Here is a 17,857-nt window from a genome sequence, read left to right on the forward strand (position 1 = left end):
TGTCCCCATACCTCCATTACTCCAGACACGGAAGCGGCCCTGATGTCCCGCCTCGATCGTGTTTTGTGGAGCAAGTCCCGGAAGTCCTCCTTGGCGTGAATATGGTTATCATCCAATCTTGACTCCAATCTTGACTCTTTCTCCTGATCATCAATTATATCATGTCGCATACAGAATTTACGCCAGAGCATCTCAAAGAGATCTATGACTTTGCTGTGCAATTAGCCAAAGATGCGGGACGCATGTTGATGGATGGTGTGGACGCTCGATGCGGCAATGACAGCACTGCAGGTATACAGCAAGAGCAGGTCGAGAAGGACAGTTCTGTGGATATTGTTACCCAGACTGATGAAGGTTCGTGGTTTGTTTCCATGTCATTCTCATTACTGGTCATCATCATCAATCTCATAATTCTGAAGATAGGCATATGAGATGACAGGAGACAAATCATATAAATTACACCGAGCAATACTGATATGAGCTTCACAACAGACGTCGAAGCCTTTGTCAAAGAGCGAATCACCAAAAAATATCCCTCTCACGAGTAAGACGTCTTTACCTCGCCATTGCTCATCCTAACCACCACTGACCATCCTCACCAGTTTCATCGGCGAAGAAACCTACTCCAAAGGCGCCTCAAAAGACTACCTCATCACCTCCGCACCAACGTGGTGCGTCGACCCCCTCGACGGCACCGTAAACTACACCCATCTCTTCCCCATGTTCTGCGTCTCCATCGCCTTCATCCTCGACTCCAAACCCACCATCGGAGTCATTTACGCTCCCTTCCTCAACCAAATCTTTTCCGCTTGCTCGGGCCAGGGAGCTTGGTTGAATGAAACCAGACGACTTCCTCTAGTCAGGAATCCAGTGCCGCCGATGCCTGAGCAGGCACCCAAGGGTTGTGTGTTTTCTTGCGAGTGGGGTAAGGATAGGAAGGACGTTCCTGATGGCAATTTGTACAGGAAGATTGAGAGTTTTGTGAATATGGCCGGGGAGATTGGGGGAAGAGGTGGGAAGGGCGGCATGGTGCATGGAGTACGAAGTCTTGGATCGTGAGTTTTTGCTTCTTTCTTCCTGACCTCACTCACTGAGGCCCTTACTCATCCGACGCAATCACTAACGAAACACTAACAGCGCAACACTCGACCTTGCATACGTAGCCATGGGTTCCTTCGACATATGGTGGGAAGGCGGATGCTGGGAATGGGACGTCGCAGCCGGAATCTGCCTCCTCCAAGAAGCTGGCGGTCTAGTCACCACCGCCAATCCACCTTCCGACCCTGCCACTGCAGAAATCACTGATGTCAAGTTGGGAAGTCGACTGTATCTTGCCATCAGACCTGCTGGGTCTTCTGCTACAGAGACTGGCAGGGAAAGTCAGGAGAGAGTGGTCAGAGAAGTGTGGAAGAGAGTGAGGCACTTGGATTATTCGAGACCTGGTGCTTAGATGTGTGCAGGCGGCATCTGCTCTTCGTTTACGATACTCGATATATACAGGCAGAATTGAAGCGCGATATTGCGTGCTCTGCCATGCGTACGTCCGTATGTTGTATATAGAATATGCAAATCTTGACCTTTTCTCATCACACCGCTGTTCATGCCGCGTAATGAGTGTCAGTATCACGATCCCGCTATCATCATGATGGTCCCATGCCGACACTTCCGGGGCTAAATAGAGTGAGCGATTAAGACTCGCAATTGGCGAAAGCTTGAAAGCAATAAAGAGTGAGGGGAAGGTTGAACGATGACGACATCACCAAACATTGTTCCTTTGAGGTTGCGGAGTTTTTGTTTCACCTCCGTGCATGAGTTGACAGGTACTGATGCATGTATCTTTGAACATCCATGTCTCGCTTGACGAACACAATTGCGGCTGGCGATTGATTGGGATACATGGGGCTAAGACAGAGGTGTGGTGCATGAGGACTTGGAGCGATCGATTGATGGTCTCGCTGTGTTACTCGAGAGTCGAACTTCTCTCAGCAAATGTCACAAACACTGAGAGTACAAGGTTCAGACGTCTCTTGACCGGGCACAACCGGTTCTAGGAACTGCCAGCAAGGTCAAGGTGCGGCTCATACCGCCATGATCAGGATGATCGATTCGGGTTGCGTCTCCGCACGATGCCAACTGCGAGCTCATAACATTCGATCATCTACCGGCAGATAAAAACAACCAATTGGATCAACTGAGACATGCCGCAAAATATGTCATACTTTCCCCTGTCACATAGCCTCGGAGCACTCAACACCGAGTTTACCATCATGACGACTACCTATGGCCGAGAATCGGACGCCGCGGGGTATGTTCTGTGCTACTCATCCAGTATAAAGTAGGACGCGGCTCTTGAGCTTGAGGCGAAAGCTTCAGTCCCTTTCAATCCACCACATCATGAGGACGGGAACTTCTCTGCTTGTGGCCTCAGGTCTACTGAACTTCGTCTTTGCTGCTCCAGCACCAGTCCCAAACAAAGTCAAGCCTCGTCAAGAGTCTGCCGTACAATTCTTGGACAATACGAACAATCCCACTGCTACCCCCTTCGGACCCCCAGGTGCTTCTGGCCAACTCAGAGGTGGCTCTGAACTCCTCGGTGTCAATCCTACCAATGTTATCAGCTCGTACGATCCTGCTGTTGTACCGTCAAGTGCTTTCAGTGTAGGACCTCTGCAGACTGCGGATGCGGATACAGGATTTTACCTTGATCTGAGTAAGATCGAGAACCCACAGCCTATCCGTGGTGAAGGAGGAAAATCACCTACAGATCCTGGACCGAGAAATGAGTTGTTGGAGAAGCAGAACCCGGACTTGTATATCCCTCCTGTAAGTCTGATTTTATTGCTGTCAATCGCGATTGTATCTGACCGTTCTGTCTACAGGGTACCGACGCTGGCGATGTTTCGAACGCTAAGTGGCCTTTGGGCCTTTCCCACAACAGACATGGAAAGAACGGTGCAGGATGGGCAAGACAGCAGAATGTTGACCTTTTGCCTGTCGCTAAGAACATGGCTGGTGTTGACATGCACCTCGAGCCTTATGCATACAGGGAGCTGCACTGGTAAGTTCTACATCACGTGTCGAGCCATACAAGCATCTGACAGATCCCAGGCACCAAGCCAACGAATGGTCCTACATCATGAACGGCTCAGTCCGCATCAACGCCGTCAACGAAGCTGGTGAAACCTTCACCGACGACCTATCTGCAGGCGACGTCTGGTTCTTCCCCGCCGGCATCCCTCACAGCATCCAAGCCGGCCCCACCGGCGTCGAATTCCTCCTGGTCTTCGACGAAGGCAGTTTCAGTGAGGACAACACGTTCCTACTCTCCGAACTCTTCGCTCGCAACCCCAAGTCCGTGTTAGCCAAAGACCTTCGCATCGACATCTCAGCTCTGGACCACATCCCTCAAGACCAACTATACATCTTCAACGGCTCAGCATACCCAGCCAATGTTTCTGACCCTCTCAACAATATCACAGGTCCCGCAGGCAACATCCAAAACTCCATGGGCTACTCTTACCACTTTTCCGAACAGGCACCCTATCAAGTCCCCGGCGGCAGCGTCAAGATCCTCGACACTTTGACCTTTCCAGCAGCCTTTGACTTTGCCGTCGGCCTCTTCACCATCAAGCCAGGCGCCATGCGCGAGTTGCACTGGCACACCACCAGCGACGAGTGGGACTTTATCCTCAGCGGTCAAGGACGCCTTACTCTCTTCCAAGCTCCCCAAGCCTCCCGCACCTTTGACTTCCAAGCTGGCGACGTGGGATATGTGCCAGTGGTCACTGCGCATTATCTTGAGAACACTGGCACTGAGGATTTGGTGTATTTGGAGGTTCTGCAGGCGCCGATTTACAATGATGTTAGTGTTGCGCAGTGGCTTGGATTGACGCCTAAGCAGGTTGTTAAGGAACATCTTGGGTTCAGTGATGATACCCTGAATCGTCTTCCTAAGATTAAGCCGTTTATTCTGCCTGGAGATACGGATTTGGGACAGACTAACTTTACTTCTGAAGTTGAGTAGTTGGGGACTTTGGGGACGCAATGAGAAGTCGATGACGATGGAGTCACACTCGTCTGCCTATGTAATACGTGGTGTATAGACAAATGATGTATGCCCTACAAATAACATTATGGCTAAAGCATCCATTCCTGACCTACATGCCTCATACCGACTACCGCGGTCGCGCCATGAGCTTGCCTGCAGAAAACAACGATGAAGACGCCGAGCCACGAACAGCGCCCCAAGATCACGCCACGAGGTCAAGGAAGAAAATAGAGAGGTCCATGATCCTCTCGCTTCGGATGTCTCTCCTATCAATAGAAATGTCCAATCGTGGTACAGATGTGACCCAGAATTAGCACTGACATCTGGAGAGAAGGGCAACCACCTGTGGGTAACAGACCTGATCATATCTCTCACTTTGCAGTGCCTTGTGATACTCGACCCCTTACTCACTAAGCTCACATCAACATCTCTCTTGCTTCCCGGTTTGAATGCTCTTTATCTGCTTCTTCTTGTGGCTTGAATCAATCTTTTGTCTTTTTACCATCTTTTGGTTAGAAGGTTTGCCATGTGGCGCTTCCAGATTGTGATCGTTTCTTGTTCAAGCGACACTATGATAGAACTAAATAGAAACATCGTTCTGGAAACCCTTGATACCTCCCACCCGACTTGTAGCTCTATACACTCCGCGATCCATCTCATTTCCTGGCTTCACGAGTTCTTTATGGAAGGGACTAATTGAACTGCGCGTGTAACGACAACTTGACATCGCAATCATCAAAGCACTCTCCACTCATTCTCAAAAGCTCTGTGGATCCGAGGCAGCAGATATGACACAGCTTTTAGCTCAGCAGATGACTACAGATATCGCTGTCACAGTTCCTGTTGGAGCCCTCAGCAGGGTGAAAACACAGGTCCATAACATCTGACAATAGATCTCCGCCCCGACAAAACTAGATGCTACCGACACACGAACATTGCAGAGATGGAGGAAGCATAGCAACAGGGGTCATGGACCTCTTCCTCCCCCTTGACCCGGTTATCGTCCCTTTCCAGTCGTCTGACAAGTACACGGACCATCAAACGAGCAGGAAACGACCAGGTATGCCTCTGGATGCATGACGAGTGGTGCGAATCTGAGCGCGGAAGTGTCAGAATATCTTATATCATCGTTGAATCGGACCCACGCGGATGACACGACTTGAACGGTCAGCCGCTTTATGTCATCTACATTCCACATGTATCACTCTGTATACTCTTAAGCACCTACTGGATCTGGCCAAGATATCACCAGCCCGTCTCCATATGATCAAAGCACTAGTCTCATGTGGCGTTATGGGACGGCATCGATCAAGGGAGAGGGTCGCAAGTTTGTTTGGAGAGCTTTGATCTGGTCTTTTGCTGGACATATTGGGATTTGAACCGGGTTCTTGATGGACAGAGGCTCGAGGACCAAGACTAGAAAGTGGATGGAAAGAAGTATTGGCATTGTTTGTAGAGTTTTGGCTGTTCACAAGCCATACACTTCAACATCACTGTGTGTATCTACCATGAGAGGATGTCACTCTGCTCACAGCCTGGATCGCTGCAGGTTGGCTGCAGCTTCATGTATCTGAACCATATCTAGCGAAGAACACTACGCCTTCTCTAGACCCGGTCTCTAGCAGAGGCTATAACGCGACAGATTGACTGACTATGAGTGAAATTGTTCAGAGACGAGTTAGCGAGCAGAGAGGTGCCTTGCTTTTGCCGATTGATTATGCTGGTTGGGCCTGAGTTATCTAGTCAAGTAAAAGAGTCTAAGGCCATTATGCTGTTGCCCTCACCACGGGTTGAACTCAAGCTCTAACATCTCGCCGTATCAACAGCCGTAAACAAGTGTTCAACTTTGTTTATCTTACGCCTACCTCTTTTTGCACTTTCTGCAACACCTGCAATACCAACACCACAACACATGCTACACTAGCACAAAAAGGCGCAAGAAGCAAAAAGAAGAAGGAGCGGATATGCCTTTCGGCGCGGACATGGCTTACTGTGGCCCTAACTTCCTCCCGCAGGGAAGCCCCCCAAGCATTGCTCAGTTTAGTACGGGTTAACCACTCACACTATCCTTCCCGCCCACTGGGTGAGGGAGACCTAACTTTTTTTGGGTCATGTAGTCTGTTTTCACATGGTGTTTCCTTCCACTCGAAAAAAGCGCAATGTTTGCTATCCTCTGGACCTGGAAAAGAGCATTATCAACACCACTAGTGGAGAGACGGAAAGAGAACATCAGGTCCAAGAATCTCACCACACCAAAATGATCCGCCTGGTCTTGAACGGATCCATGACCAGATATAGCGAGATCCCACTGGACATCAGCAGCAGTGGAGAGACATAATCCTTCTGGACCGTCCATGGAACAAATTTCTTACCCTATAATCGAACGCTTCCGCACCATTACGGTGGGTACGAGACACAGTGAGCTCAAGGACGCAGAATCAGAAGGACTTCTCAGGTTGATGCGTGAATGTGTTGGTCGAGTGTTATCAGCGACGTTGTGTTGTGGTGTAGGAGGAGACACTCTTGTTGGCCGATAGAAGTCTCAGTACAGCCAGAGCCACTGTGCATGCGAACATCTAAAGTATAGCTCGCAAAGTACCTGGAACAGTAAAGAGCAAGTCTGTATCGAAGAGTTCTTCTGGAGACGTGTAGGCGGTCAAGGGACTTCGAGAAGATTGAGCGTTTGAGCAGTGCTTTGGTATTGCACAGCTCAGACTGTATATCAAGATCTATGACCTCTTTGAGGAATCAGAGTTCGAAAGACGTTAGCATTGACGAAATCGATGTCAAGCAGACAACGAAGACCGAAACAGGAAGACTAATTATAGCGTGCGGCTGGACTGGGGAGCTTGCATCGTTATCATCGGTAGCAAAGAGCCTAGAAGAAACGATCAGGTCCGTGAGGCGTAGGGAAGTAACGTATTTCCCTTGCTCACAATACCACCTCTATCTTGATTCGAATGCAGCGAATCACCAAGAGAGTAGACAGTTTTGGAGACAGGAACCACTATCAAAAGCTTCGGGGACCTGATCTCTCACTACACGCTGCTGGTCCCTTGTGTTATGTATTGACAGAACACTGATACGCCCTTGCCACACGATGACAAAATTGTTGATGGTACACTCCGGATAGATCTCTCTAATGGAAGCAGTCAGGATCATCAGCGAAACATCAATCAAAATGGGCTCGTAGAGGTTCGAGCAGGTACTCATGCGAAGTGATTGAAGTAGAGACGAAGTAAGCAAATTATGTAGAGATTAAATTCTCATACAACATTTCTCTGTCATCTTTCCATATACATATCGGACACGGTCAAGACATTCGATCTAGGTACTGCTTCATCGACAAAGGCTGCCAAAGAGCCAGGCTACAAGAAACCGAGTCCACCAACCCTGGACCTGGCTTCTTTCGAAACTGTATGAATGAGACCGTTGATACCATCAACTCAAAAGAGACGACCAGCTCCATGGATCTCACATTGACGAGAGTATCTCCATTTCTCGACAACCGTTCTCATCGCCTTCTGACTTCTAGAGTCAATGGGACTGCAGAGAATGATACTCATTGCAAGGTCGACGGACCTGATGGCTTGACATACATATCCAACATCAATAAACTCCCATTCAGGCCGCGTCATTCAACGCGCTCAACGCAAGCAACCGCCTGCCCCGCCTTCGGCTCTTCGATACTGAGAAGGAGTCTTGTGCAGAGCCTGGTGATGATCATTATGTAACGAGACCGAGAAGAGAGTGAGTATGGAACGTGTGATGAGACGCACAGAGGCCTGAAAGACAGAGAGAGCAAAAACAATTGTGCCAGTAGTTACTGACTTGATGATTGACGGCCTATGATTGCCTCCCTGTCAGTCAAGCAAGCTGGCGGCGCTCTTGTGCCATCAAGTCTCCACACATCTCCTTCGTCAAACCCGAGTTCTTCATTGCTGTTGAGAAAGAAGTGCAGAAGATTATGTTTTATCTTGTATGTAGTATCCTAACTTCTCGTTCTTCTCATTCTTCAACTCTTTTGGGCACATCCAAGGCCGCTTGGTCTCAAGAAGGCATAACGCAGCCAATCTCGTACCCCAACATGACTTCCGTACTCGCACCCTCCCAACCTCTGTTGCCAGCAGTACTGATCATGAATCTACATGCCGGATCGATATGCAAAGCGGAAATAACGCCTGTGCGGTGACCAGGCACGATAAGGAAAGGAACGGTCGAGCGCGCGTTCTCGACGTCGCGGAGGTCGTATAGACGAAGAATATCGTAAGAAGCACTGCTGCTGTTAGTCTGGGAGTCAAACATGGGACAGAAGAACAACTTACCAGATCAAATGACGGCCATTAGGCATAGCCCTAACAGCACTGACCGGACCACTTCCACCGGGGAATTTGAACGTGCGCTGGGGAGTGCCCATTTGGAAGCCTTTGTGCAGAGAGTATTCTTCAACGGTACCGTTTCTTCTGCCGGCGTAGATAGTGTTGCCGTCAACTGACCAACAGGCGCCCATGCACCAGGGAGGTATACCAGGTGAAGGGTGGACAACAGCAATGGGGTTTGAAACTCGTTGATCCCAGATGCGGAGGGTGCCATCGATGGAGGTGTCGAGGAAGGTTGATGACGAAGTTTGTGGCAGGTCGGCTTCTGTTGTGTCGGCGTGGCCGTTTGTGGTGATTTCCTCAGCGTGCGGGTTGCCCATTGATAGAGGGTCTGGTTGATCTGTAGTGGAGGCGTCGGCTTGGGGTTGTGAGGTGGTGTCCATGGGGTCTGCGGGGGCGGTAGAGTCGTCTTGAGGTGGCTGTACAGGACCACCAGCATCGAGCATTTCTGTATCTTCCTGTTCTGACTGCTGCAGACCTGTGGCTATCGCTTTTGCGAACTCGTCATCGTCGTCAAAAGCATTGTTGTTATTGTTGTTGTCGGCATTAATGTTGTCGTCACCAAAGAGTGAGCCGTTGTCATCGCCGAATAGGGAGCCATCTGGCGAGCCTGCGGCATCTTCTGTGCCGTTTTGACTGTTTTTACTTCCTCTTCTTTCTTCTTGGGAAGAGACGCCATTAGTGAGGGGTTTGGCGGCATTGTTGGATGAAAAGGTCGAGCTGGGTACGTGCAAGTCTTCGGCGACGCGAGGTACTGGTAATGCTGATTCGGGTCGACGTTCGAGTGCTGAGATTTGACTTCCACTGCCGATGAACGAGCGCTTGACTTTGCCCATGTTTAGATCCCAGTCCAGGATTGTCTTGTCCCAACTGCCAGAGAGGAACGAGTACTCGTCTTGAGCGAGACTCAGAACCGAGACTGCAGAAGTGTGTTCGCGCAATGCTGTGATGTTTGTGCCTGCTTGGTGACGGCATGTTTGAAGATTGATTGCACCCGACTCAAGCCCAGAAAGCAGCCATGTCGCTTGGTGTTGTGTGGCCAACGAGTAAACCGGTGACGAGTCTTTCGGTTCTTCTGCTGATTGAGCAGGCGGCGTACGTACTGAATGCTCCTCGTTCTCCCAGTATGTTGTCAAGCTTCCGGCCTTCATGACGCTGTCAACAAAGGGGTGTTTTTGGGCGACGGTCAAGGGCACTTTTCCGTTTGCTGTTTCTACCCAGTTGTACATGCGAATGTAACCATCGGAGCCGCCGCTAAAGACCCAGCGCATGTCTGGTGTAGCTGTGAGGGCATTGATCGAAGTGCTCTGTGGTGCTGCCATGGTGGGCACAATATCGTACGTGGCAGCATTGATGGCTTCCTGCCGTACGGATGGCCAAGGTAGATGCATGTTCGGCGATTGGTGTGCGGAAGGGCGTGGTGACGGCGATGTCAGCATAACGGTAGGGTTCGGCGGTCGTGATGTTGAGGGAGAGACTCGACTCTGTCGTCGCGATTGTGAGGGTGATTCTGGTTCTCCATCTGCGTCGCCTTCATCATCGTCGTCTTGATCGCCCTCATCATCTTGATCGTTGTCGTCGTCGTCGCCTTCTTCTTCCCCTTCCCCTTCTCCTTCGCCCTCATCTTGGTCTTCTCCTTCGTCGTTGTCGTTATCATTGTCGTCCATGTTCTCGTCTTCATCTTGCGACTCGTCGCCTGACCCTGATACTTGTTAATTCAACTTCGACGAGACCGACTTGACTGTTTACCTTCTATAGGGTCGTCATCCTCGAAAGACACCATTCCGCGCTCGAACTCCTAAGTGTGGTCGCTACCTCTGTCACACCATGTATTGCTAAACTTGTCGCATTCAGTGGCTGAGGCTGCAGATACTGTCGCGTGACTGTTCCGGTACGGACGAAATCGCACAAGAATACCACGAGTATGTATACCGTGTATGTCCAAAGATGTCGCGATTGTCGCGTCCCACAATTCAATGTCCATCGAGACCAACGCGGAGGCCGCGCCGATGAGGGTCAATCTGGGGTTGCCCGAAGTTTATCCACCGCCGTGTTCGGGACGCTGTTAAGCCTCTCTCCATCGTTCTCTTCTGGTCAGCACCTTGTGAATAAGTACACCAATGTGAGGACCGTCTGAGAAGGAACTGTCTCGCCGGAGAGTAGGTATTCGCGGTTCTATCCTCCTGACAAGTGTGATTTTCATCAGGGGCCCATCAGCCGCAGAGCTCTTGACCGCCAATGGATACGTTACTATCTCTCTCTAGCGATTTGTTCAATGACATCGGATCTGGAGTGAAGCACGGTATCGAATGACAATCATATTGCAATGTAAGGGTAGTTTTTGAAAACAAGCACGGCAACCATGTGGCTGCTGCACCTTCCCGCCAGGGACTCAAACAACTGCAGCAAGGCGCACACCAACTTCCTATCTCCTCCTCCTAACCACATCGGTTTCTGCTATCCAAACTCGCAAACTTGTCCAACTGTCAGCTCTGTCCATTGAAAGCCCCAGATTCTCATGCTCTCCGTGGCCAAGCTTGATTTCAGCACAACTTCCTGCCTTTTGACAGCAAGGAGAAAGCGCGTTCAGACAGAGAGAACACTTATTCGCCTGCCTTTCAAAGCGCCTCCTATCGCGCCTCCCTGGAGCTTCCAAGCATCTAAATAACATCCGTCACTGCGCAAACCATCAGCACACACAACATCTCTCTTTCTTTCTCTTTCCTCTCTCTCGCAACTCACATACTATCGCTACCACCACTATGAATAGTCTGCCGCACGAAGCTGTTATCCATAGCTACTATCGGGACAGTGTCCCCAAGAACACTGATGATGAATGGATCTCCAAAGCTGAGATACCAGATGCACAGGAGATGAGCCGCCCTCTCCTCACTGACGATCCCATCGTTCCTGAGAACCAAGTCGAAGGCAACTGGTCATCGAGACAGGCACACCTGACTGCTCATTACCAGTTCCTGCGCGAAGAGTCCACCTTCGCTTTGCGCCGCGCCATCAGCCTCGTCCGTGAGCAACCTCATCTTTATGAACCAGACCACAGAGAGACCTCGCCCGGAATTGGTATATACGAAAAGGTGCGTCCCACCCGCAGTTTCTGACATGGACAGAACTGACAGCATCCAGGTTTTTGCGACAGGCATTACTTTCTGCGCCCGTGGATTGGGTGTCAGAATGTGTTTCTCTACCTTTCGCGCTGGCGTGAAGATTGACTGGAACACCTCCAAGCGTCTGAAGGCTGGTTCAGTTATTGCTCTGTCGCCTACGTCGGACAAATTTCAGAAGCACATCACCGTCGCCATTGTTGGCGCCAGGCCCATGGAGCTTCTCAACGAGAGTGCGTCTGCAGAGTTCACGATTCAAAACCCTATGCTGACCTAGAGAAGGCCCTCCCAAGATCGACGTATTCTTCCCACGTCCTGAGGAGACCATATTTGATCCGGCCGTGGAGCACATAATTCTCGAGGAGACGTCGTCCTTCTTCGAGGCACAGCGACACAACATGCTCGCCCTACAGCGCATGACCAAGGAGAAAACGCCCCTCCAGGACTATGTCGTCTCACCTGTCTCCGAAAATACCAGCCCGCCCATTGACCTCATCGACCTCTCCAACCAGGTTGAGTGCCTGTCATTTCTCGATCAGCAGGAAGGCAAACACTCTGTGAGCGTTCCCGAGTACGTCAAGGAGGACTCTGTCATGGACCTCAGTTACGCCACAGACGACGATAGCGACTCTGTATACGACGTCATCAATCGTGCCATGCCAAAGGACGCTGCCAAGCTCGATGAGTCGCAGATGGACGCTCTCCGTCAGATGTTGACCAAGGAGCTTGCCTTGATCCAAGGCCCTCCCGGTACTGGCAAGACACATGTCTCTGTCATGGCCCTGCGGGTTATGCTGCACAAGATGGATGAACAGAGAAAGCTTGCAAAACCTGGCGTGGTCGTCCCTCCTCTCATCGTCACTTGTCAAACCAACCACGCCCTTGATCAATTGCTACGCCATATCGCACCCTTCGAAGACTCCTTCATCCGTCTCGGTGGTCGCTCGGCTGATACAGGTGTGGTCAAAGCACACACTCTCTTCAACATCATGGAGGACCTCAAAGACAGCAACCCAGGCGCTATCAAGGAGCCTGCGGGCCTTCGCTTCGCAAGAAAGAATATGAAACTCATGGAGAATGACTGGAAGAGAGTGCTGGCCCCCTTCGACTCGAACAGTCAGGCTTGTAAACCCATGGACGAGGCTGACTTCGCTGATCGTCTCTCACCCCAACACATCGCCTCTCTTCAGAACTCCAGATGGCAGACGAACGGTAGCTCTTCTGAGCTTTCCGCAATCATCAAATGGCTTGGTCCGGACGCCTCCTTGACAAGTAGCGACAGCAACTGGCCCGCGGAACAAGAGTTTGGCTTCGAGCACTTTGAGGAAGAAGAAGAAGAGGTTGATGAGGCCACAGCAGAGAAGGCCAGACAGGATGATGAGATCGAAAGGCTTCGTGGATCCTTCATCCCTCTCCTTGACTGCAGCGTGTTGAAGTCTACAGCCATCAAGCACCTTACAGAAAAGGATGTGAAGAAGATCTTGACAAGCAGCAAGTTCTCGGACCTCAGCAAAGTGCCTCCTCAATACAGGCTAGGTCTCTACGAGTTCTTCGTCAACGAAGCCAAGCAGAAGATAATCAAGAAGGCTCGTGGATTGGCTTGTCGTTGGGCCAAGGAAGTCGGAGACTGGACCCGCGGTCAATTCGTGAAGAAGCTCCAGGTCCTTGCCGATGCGAAAGTCATCGGCTGCACTAGTACCGGCTTTGCCAAGTACCGCCCGATGATCTATGCTCTCAAGCCTCGCATCGTCATGGTTGAAGAAGCCGGAGAGTGTCTCGAGGCGAACATGATGAACATGTTTTTGCCATCTCTTCAACATCTCATCCTTGTCGGAGATCACCAACAGCTTCGTCCGCGAGCCCAGAAAGCAACTCACAACTTCAAGCACTACGATATCTCTCTGTTTGAGCGCCTCGCAAACAACACTGTCGACTACAAGATGTTGAGTGTGCAGAGACGTATGCCTCCTGAAGTTAGACGCCTGCTCTGGCCTATCTACGGCGACAAGATCAGGGACCATGAATGTACGCTCGATCGTCCTCCTGTTCCAGGCCTTGGAGCCTTCAGAACTCACTTCTTCCACCATGAGTATCATGAGGATCACGACAAGTTCAAGTCCGCTTTCAATGAACATGAGGCCAAGCTTGTAGTCGACTTTGTCAATGGTCTCATCAGCAAAGGAGTCGAGCCGAGACAGATCACCGTACTTACCTTCTACAACGGTCAGCGTCGACTTCTGACCCGCGAGCTCAAAAGAGTCGAGGGCGTCGTGGCCGAGTCTCGTATCAAGGTCGTCACGGTTGACTCCTACCAAGGCGAGGAGAACGATATTATCGTCCTTTCTCTCGTCCGCAACAACTGTATCAATCAAGTCGGTTTCTTGAGCGTCGCCAACCGTGTTTGTGTTGCTCTTTCTCGTGCTAGACAAGGATTCTTCATGTTTGGCAACGTCAAGTTGATGGAGGAAGCTGGTGGCGAAGAGTGGAAGCAGGTTGTTGCTATCCTGAAAGGTCAAGGCCCCGTTGAGACTCAGATTGAGGGTGGCACCCGAGTTCTCGATGCTGTCTAGAAACCGCATGACGCTGGCATGATTGATTGGCTGATGGACAGAGATGGTGTCGTGTTATAAACACTCTTTTTGGTTATACATTGGCACGTTCGTTGGTTTGTAGAGTTATGTAGGTGGTATGCATCAAATCAAGCTCACAATAATTCAACCGTTCTTCGAAATTGGGATCTTGACACATGGCATACAAATGAATCTCAAGCAAGATGACACGGGAAAGTCGTTATATGGTAACGCAGCCCCTGAAGATGTTTGGAAACACGTTGTTTCCTCTCTACGTGCACCAAACAGCATCGGACAGCATATGATGGTACAACAGCTCATTGATATTTACAAGCCTGATTAGTCAATATAGTTATAGCTCCAACAAAACAGTACATCCTCGTGTTTGGACGGCCGAAAACTATGGTCGAGAGGTTAACCCTGTCTGTTCGCAAAAACATTTCTCCGAAGCCAACCACCTTCACCACCATCTCTTCCATTCAGACAATTTGTCCCCCACATATCAATGGTCGTCGTGGTCATGCAATCATCAATCCAATCATCTGATGCGAGGATTGGGAGAGCGAATCACCATGGTTGTGTGGTGCATGCACTGCATGGCTGGGAAAAGTGACTGCTCTGCTGCATGGTCTCCCGACGGCACCATGCATGTTTCCGACTGTGACATGCTTGGGCGCTGGAGAGGAGTCACATCTGCGTCTTGAGCTCGCGATGAACAACAACTTGGGAGATTGAACCACGTCTTGGACATCAAGGGGAACATGTCTGGAAGCCATCGCTATCGTCCCTGAGTGCCAATAAGTTCATACGAAGGTTGTCCCCTCGTATCAGAAGCATCGTCATTGTGGATGGAGCTGGAATACCGCCAACTCAACGGGCAACCCGTTCAGGTGGATATAACTGGTCATCCCTGCCTAGTGGGTAGACGCGGTATCCCGTGTCTGAGCTTCGGCGGTGATCAGAGTGCTGCACTTAACTTGGCCGTTCTTTGTCTGCTCGTTGCTGCCTGAGAGCTCTTGTTGGTCCTCATGTACCAAAACTCCGTCTCAGCTGGCCAGAAGCTTCGGTTTAACTCGCACGTACACTGGCCTAATCAACTAGGAAACGGTGTGCTCTGCAGGTCTCAATATGCCACTATCGTGATGAGCGGTGAACATGATTGCTCACGAGCTCTTTCCCTATCCCGTCGGCTTCGTGCAATTGTCCGTCTGCGGCATGCCTGAGCGGCTGTATACGATCTACAAGCTTTGTGGTGGCTGGAATGGAGCTGTCTATCTGAACCTGCCCACGTTTTATCTCTGTAGGAGACAGAAGCCTGCAAAGATAACGAATGGTTCAGCTCTCCAAACCAGATGGGTTTGAAGTCTAACGAGGTGTCAAGTGTCTTTGGCATGAAAGTCGCGCTGAGCGGTAAACGTGACGACTGCCGCCCGGCTTCCTGCATCGACCCGTCTGCAACCCGACTGAGCTATTTCTGCAACGTTCAGGCATCGGTACCAGCGATATCGGGAGTTCTTTGTTCCTTCGCTGATACCTAGCAGCTTCTGATTGGAGTCAACGGGAGGCCGCAGAGAAGAGGTTGGCAAGGGTTGCTGAGGCAGCTGAGGTTGCTGCATGAGCTTCCTGAGCATACATTTCGGCTTTGCTCTTTCCTTCCTTCCTTCTCTTCTGTCCAACATTCTTCTGTGCTACTGCTACTCTTCTTCTTCTTTCTTGCACGCGTATGGTTTGTTCTGGTGCGATCTTTCTTCTATCTGTTCTGTTTTTCGTATCTTCTGTCAAATGTTTTTCGCGATATATATATCTTCTCTGGCCTTGGACAAAGAAAGAGCTTGGGTTTCCTATGTCTGACTCTGAGTGCTCGGAAGTTGGCTCAGGAGTGTCTAGTCCATCCGTCCTCTCTCCCTCTGACTTTCCTTTGTCGCTGTCGCTCTCTTTCGTTTGCTATATACACCCTTCCCGACCGCTTGACTCTGGGAAAGTTGAGCCGGACGAGGGAAGGGTGGAGATGCGGAAGACGAGGACACATTGTGTTCCAGCAGCCTTCGTCTGCGCCCATCGCTTTTGTTTGTTTTGTTCGCATTCGAGAAGACAGCGAGGCACCACTTCTGGGCGCTCATGTCAGATCTCCATCCTTCCCGACCGCTCAGCTTCTTCCTGAGAAGTTGGGCCGGACGAGGGATCACCGGTGCTGCCTTGGGTCCCCTCGCCGACGATCCTCGTTTCGTCAACGTCACTCCTTTGCCTTCGTCCGTGTACAGACCCCAGCTCCAGGATCTAATGCTCCTGTTGTTGGCTCCCTTCTGTTCGCACGCCGTCTACCTCTACAGCCATGAGGACTTGCTGGATTTAGTGGATGCGTTCAACAAATCTGTGGAAATTTGTCGCCGTGAATTGATCGACGAGGTTTAGGCCAACCCTCTATCAATTTATATGCCGCACACTGCATTCCCTCCTTAGCTGCCACTCATAACCCAGGCCATCGACTCCAACGCCAAGGATATGTCAGTCGGCTATGCGCCCTGGCAGACTGGGCTACACCCGTCCGTCTAGTACCACCGCCGTATGCTGTTCACCAATCTTGGCAACGCGAACTTCGTCCGTACCCAGCGCGGGTTCTTCCTGCTGGTGGAGTTGGAGAACCAGTGCATCCTCCACAACTGGTTATCATTGCTCGGAATTGCCAGGCCCGTCTTCCAGGATGAACCTGACCTTGCTAACCTCGACTTGCTCTATACCCCTATCCAGCCTCGTCCCCAGGCTCCTTCTCAGTCTACTCAGGCTCCACCACACCAACCTGTTCCATGTCCTTCTCAACCCGAGTACACGTTCTACGGCTGATTCCCCTTCAAGGAAACCGCAATCGACTGGCACCGTCAGTCATGGAAATCTACCAATCTCACTACTCCTCTGCCCGTTCCACGCGAGTTCATGAAGTCTAAGGCGGTTGTCTATAATGAGCTTCAAAGTTAGTCGTGAGTATCGTTGCGAATCTGGCTATCTCAAACTGCGCGTCAAGCTCTCTTTCTTTTCGATCAACCTTACCACAACCACAGATACTGCAGACATTGATACGCAAGACGTATCTTCTCATCGTAACAACCACTCTCGCGTCGCATTGAGCAGACTGGCCGTGCCGATCTGGGGTCAGTATCGCACGATGCAACACTATGCATCGAACCAGGTTGTGCCCAATTACCACTTCTTCAGTGGTGTCTGCCGGGAGAACATCGAAGCCTGATGTGACAGAAAGTATGCAAAGTATCTCCTTGGTTGGCCGTCAACATCGAACTGTCGGACATGGCGTATTCCAACCACCCCGAGAACAAGCGCGTCTAATCCTTCCGTAGAGACGTGCAAAAGTTCAACGATGCGGTGCACGACAGGCTCGACTTTTTATATAAGCTTGGGTCTAGTCTAGAGCGTGTCAGTCGCACTCATTCTGCCGGGCGAGATGCCCCTGAACGCCTTTCGGATTCATCCCGCGTTACAGAGTGTGCTTTCGCGCCGGCGACGAGGATGCATTCAACAACGCCAGTCACGATATACTCCCTACTTTCTGCGGCGTCCTCTCTGGTCGTGAACACGTTAGCTGCGCTCATGCTAACCGTCAGGACATCTCTGATGCCACTGTGAACGACGGCTTGGACGTGTCGTCGCCCGACTTAGGTGTCTTTGCTCAAGCAGAGCAAATGTTCTGGACCAAATGCATGTCCCACAGGCAAGACTGACACAATCTCG

At 50.7% G+C, this 17,857-nt stretch overlaps 5 protein-coding genes across 5 annotated transcripts; 4 read left to right on the forward strand and 1 right to left on the reverse strand.

Annotated features, from left to right (window-relative positions):
* Window positions 1-161: 161 nt before the first annotated feature.
* On the forward strand, window positions 162-1,450 carry M436DRAFT_38728 (inositol monophosphatase; the record flags this gene model as incomplete). Its single annotated transcript, XM_013575407.1, has 4 exons — window positions 162-354; window positions 493-544; window positions 603-1,055; window positions 1,138-1,450. 4 exons carry the CDS (start codon window positions 162-164, stop codon window positions 1,448-1,450), a joined length of 1,011 nt encoding a protein of 336 aa, XP_013430861.1.
* Window positions 1,451-2,394: 944 nt separating this feature from the next.
* On the forward strand, window positions 2,395-4,024 carry M436DRAFT_37845 (oxalate decarboxylase, secreted; the record flags this gene model as incomplete). The annotated part of the gene is made up of 3 exons (XM_013575254.1): window positions 2,395-2,823; window positions 2,880-3,058; window positions 3,109-4,024. 3 exons carry the CDS (start codon window positions 2,395-2,397, stop codon window positions 4,022-4,024), a joined length of 1,524 nt encoding a protein of 507 aa, XP_013430708.1.
* Window positions 4,025-8,098: 4,074 nt separating this feature from the next.
* On the reverse strand, window positions 8,099-10,094 carry M436DRAFT_60282 (WD40 repeat-like protein; the record flags this gene model as incomplete). Its single annotated transcript, XM_013575527.1, has 2 exons — window positions 8,099-8,330; window positions 8,374-10,094. The coding sequence occupies 2 exons, from the start codon at window positions 10,092-10,094 to the stop codon at window positions 8,099-8,101; spliced, it is 1,953 nt and encodes a 650-aa protein (XP_013430981.1).
* A 1,206-nt stretch (window positions 10,095-11,300) lies between these two features.
* Window positions 11,301-14,116, forward strand: M436DRAFT_37788 (P-loop containing nucleoside triphosphate hydrolase protein; the record flags this gene model as incomplete). The annotated part of the gene is made up of 4 exons (XM_013575244.1): window positions 11,301-11,519; window positions 11,569-11,779; window positions 11,829-12,007; window positions 12,089-14,116. The coding sequence occupies 4 exons, from the start codon at window positions 11,301-11,303 to the stop codon at window positions 14,114-14,116; spliced, it is 2,637 nt and encodes an 878-aa protein (XP_013430698.1).
* Window positions 14,117-16,234: 2,118 nt separating this feature from the next.
* On the forward strand, window positions 16,235-16,957 carry M436DRAFT_78203 (uncharacterized protein; the record flags this gene model as incomplete). Its single annotated transcript, XM_013575837.1, has 2 exons — window positions 16,235-16,522; window positions 16,670-16,957. 2 exons carry the CDS (start codon window positions 16,235-16,237, stop codon window positions 16,955-16,957), a joined length of 576 nt encoding a protein of 191 aa, XP_013431291.1.
* Between the last annotated feature and the right edge of the window lie 900 nt (window positions 16,958-17,857).

Source organism: Aureobasidium namibiae (genome assembly GCF_000721765.1).
Source record: "Aureobasidium namibiae CBS 147.97 unplaced genomic scaffold scaffold_2, whole genome shotgun sequence".
Lineage (NCBI taxonomy): Eukaryota > Fungi > Ascomycota > Dothideomycetes > Dothideales > Saccotheciaceae > Aureobasidium > Aureobasidium namibiae.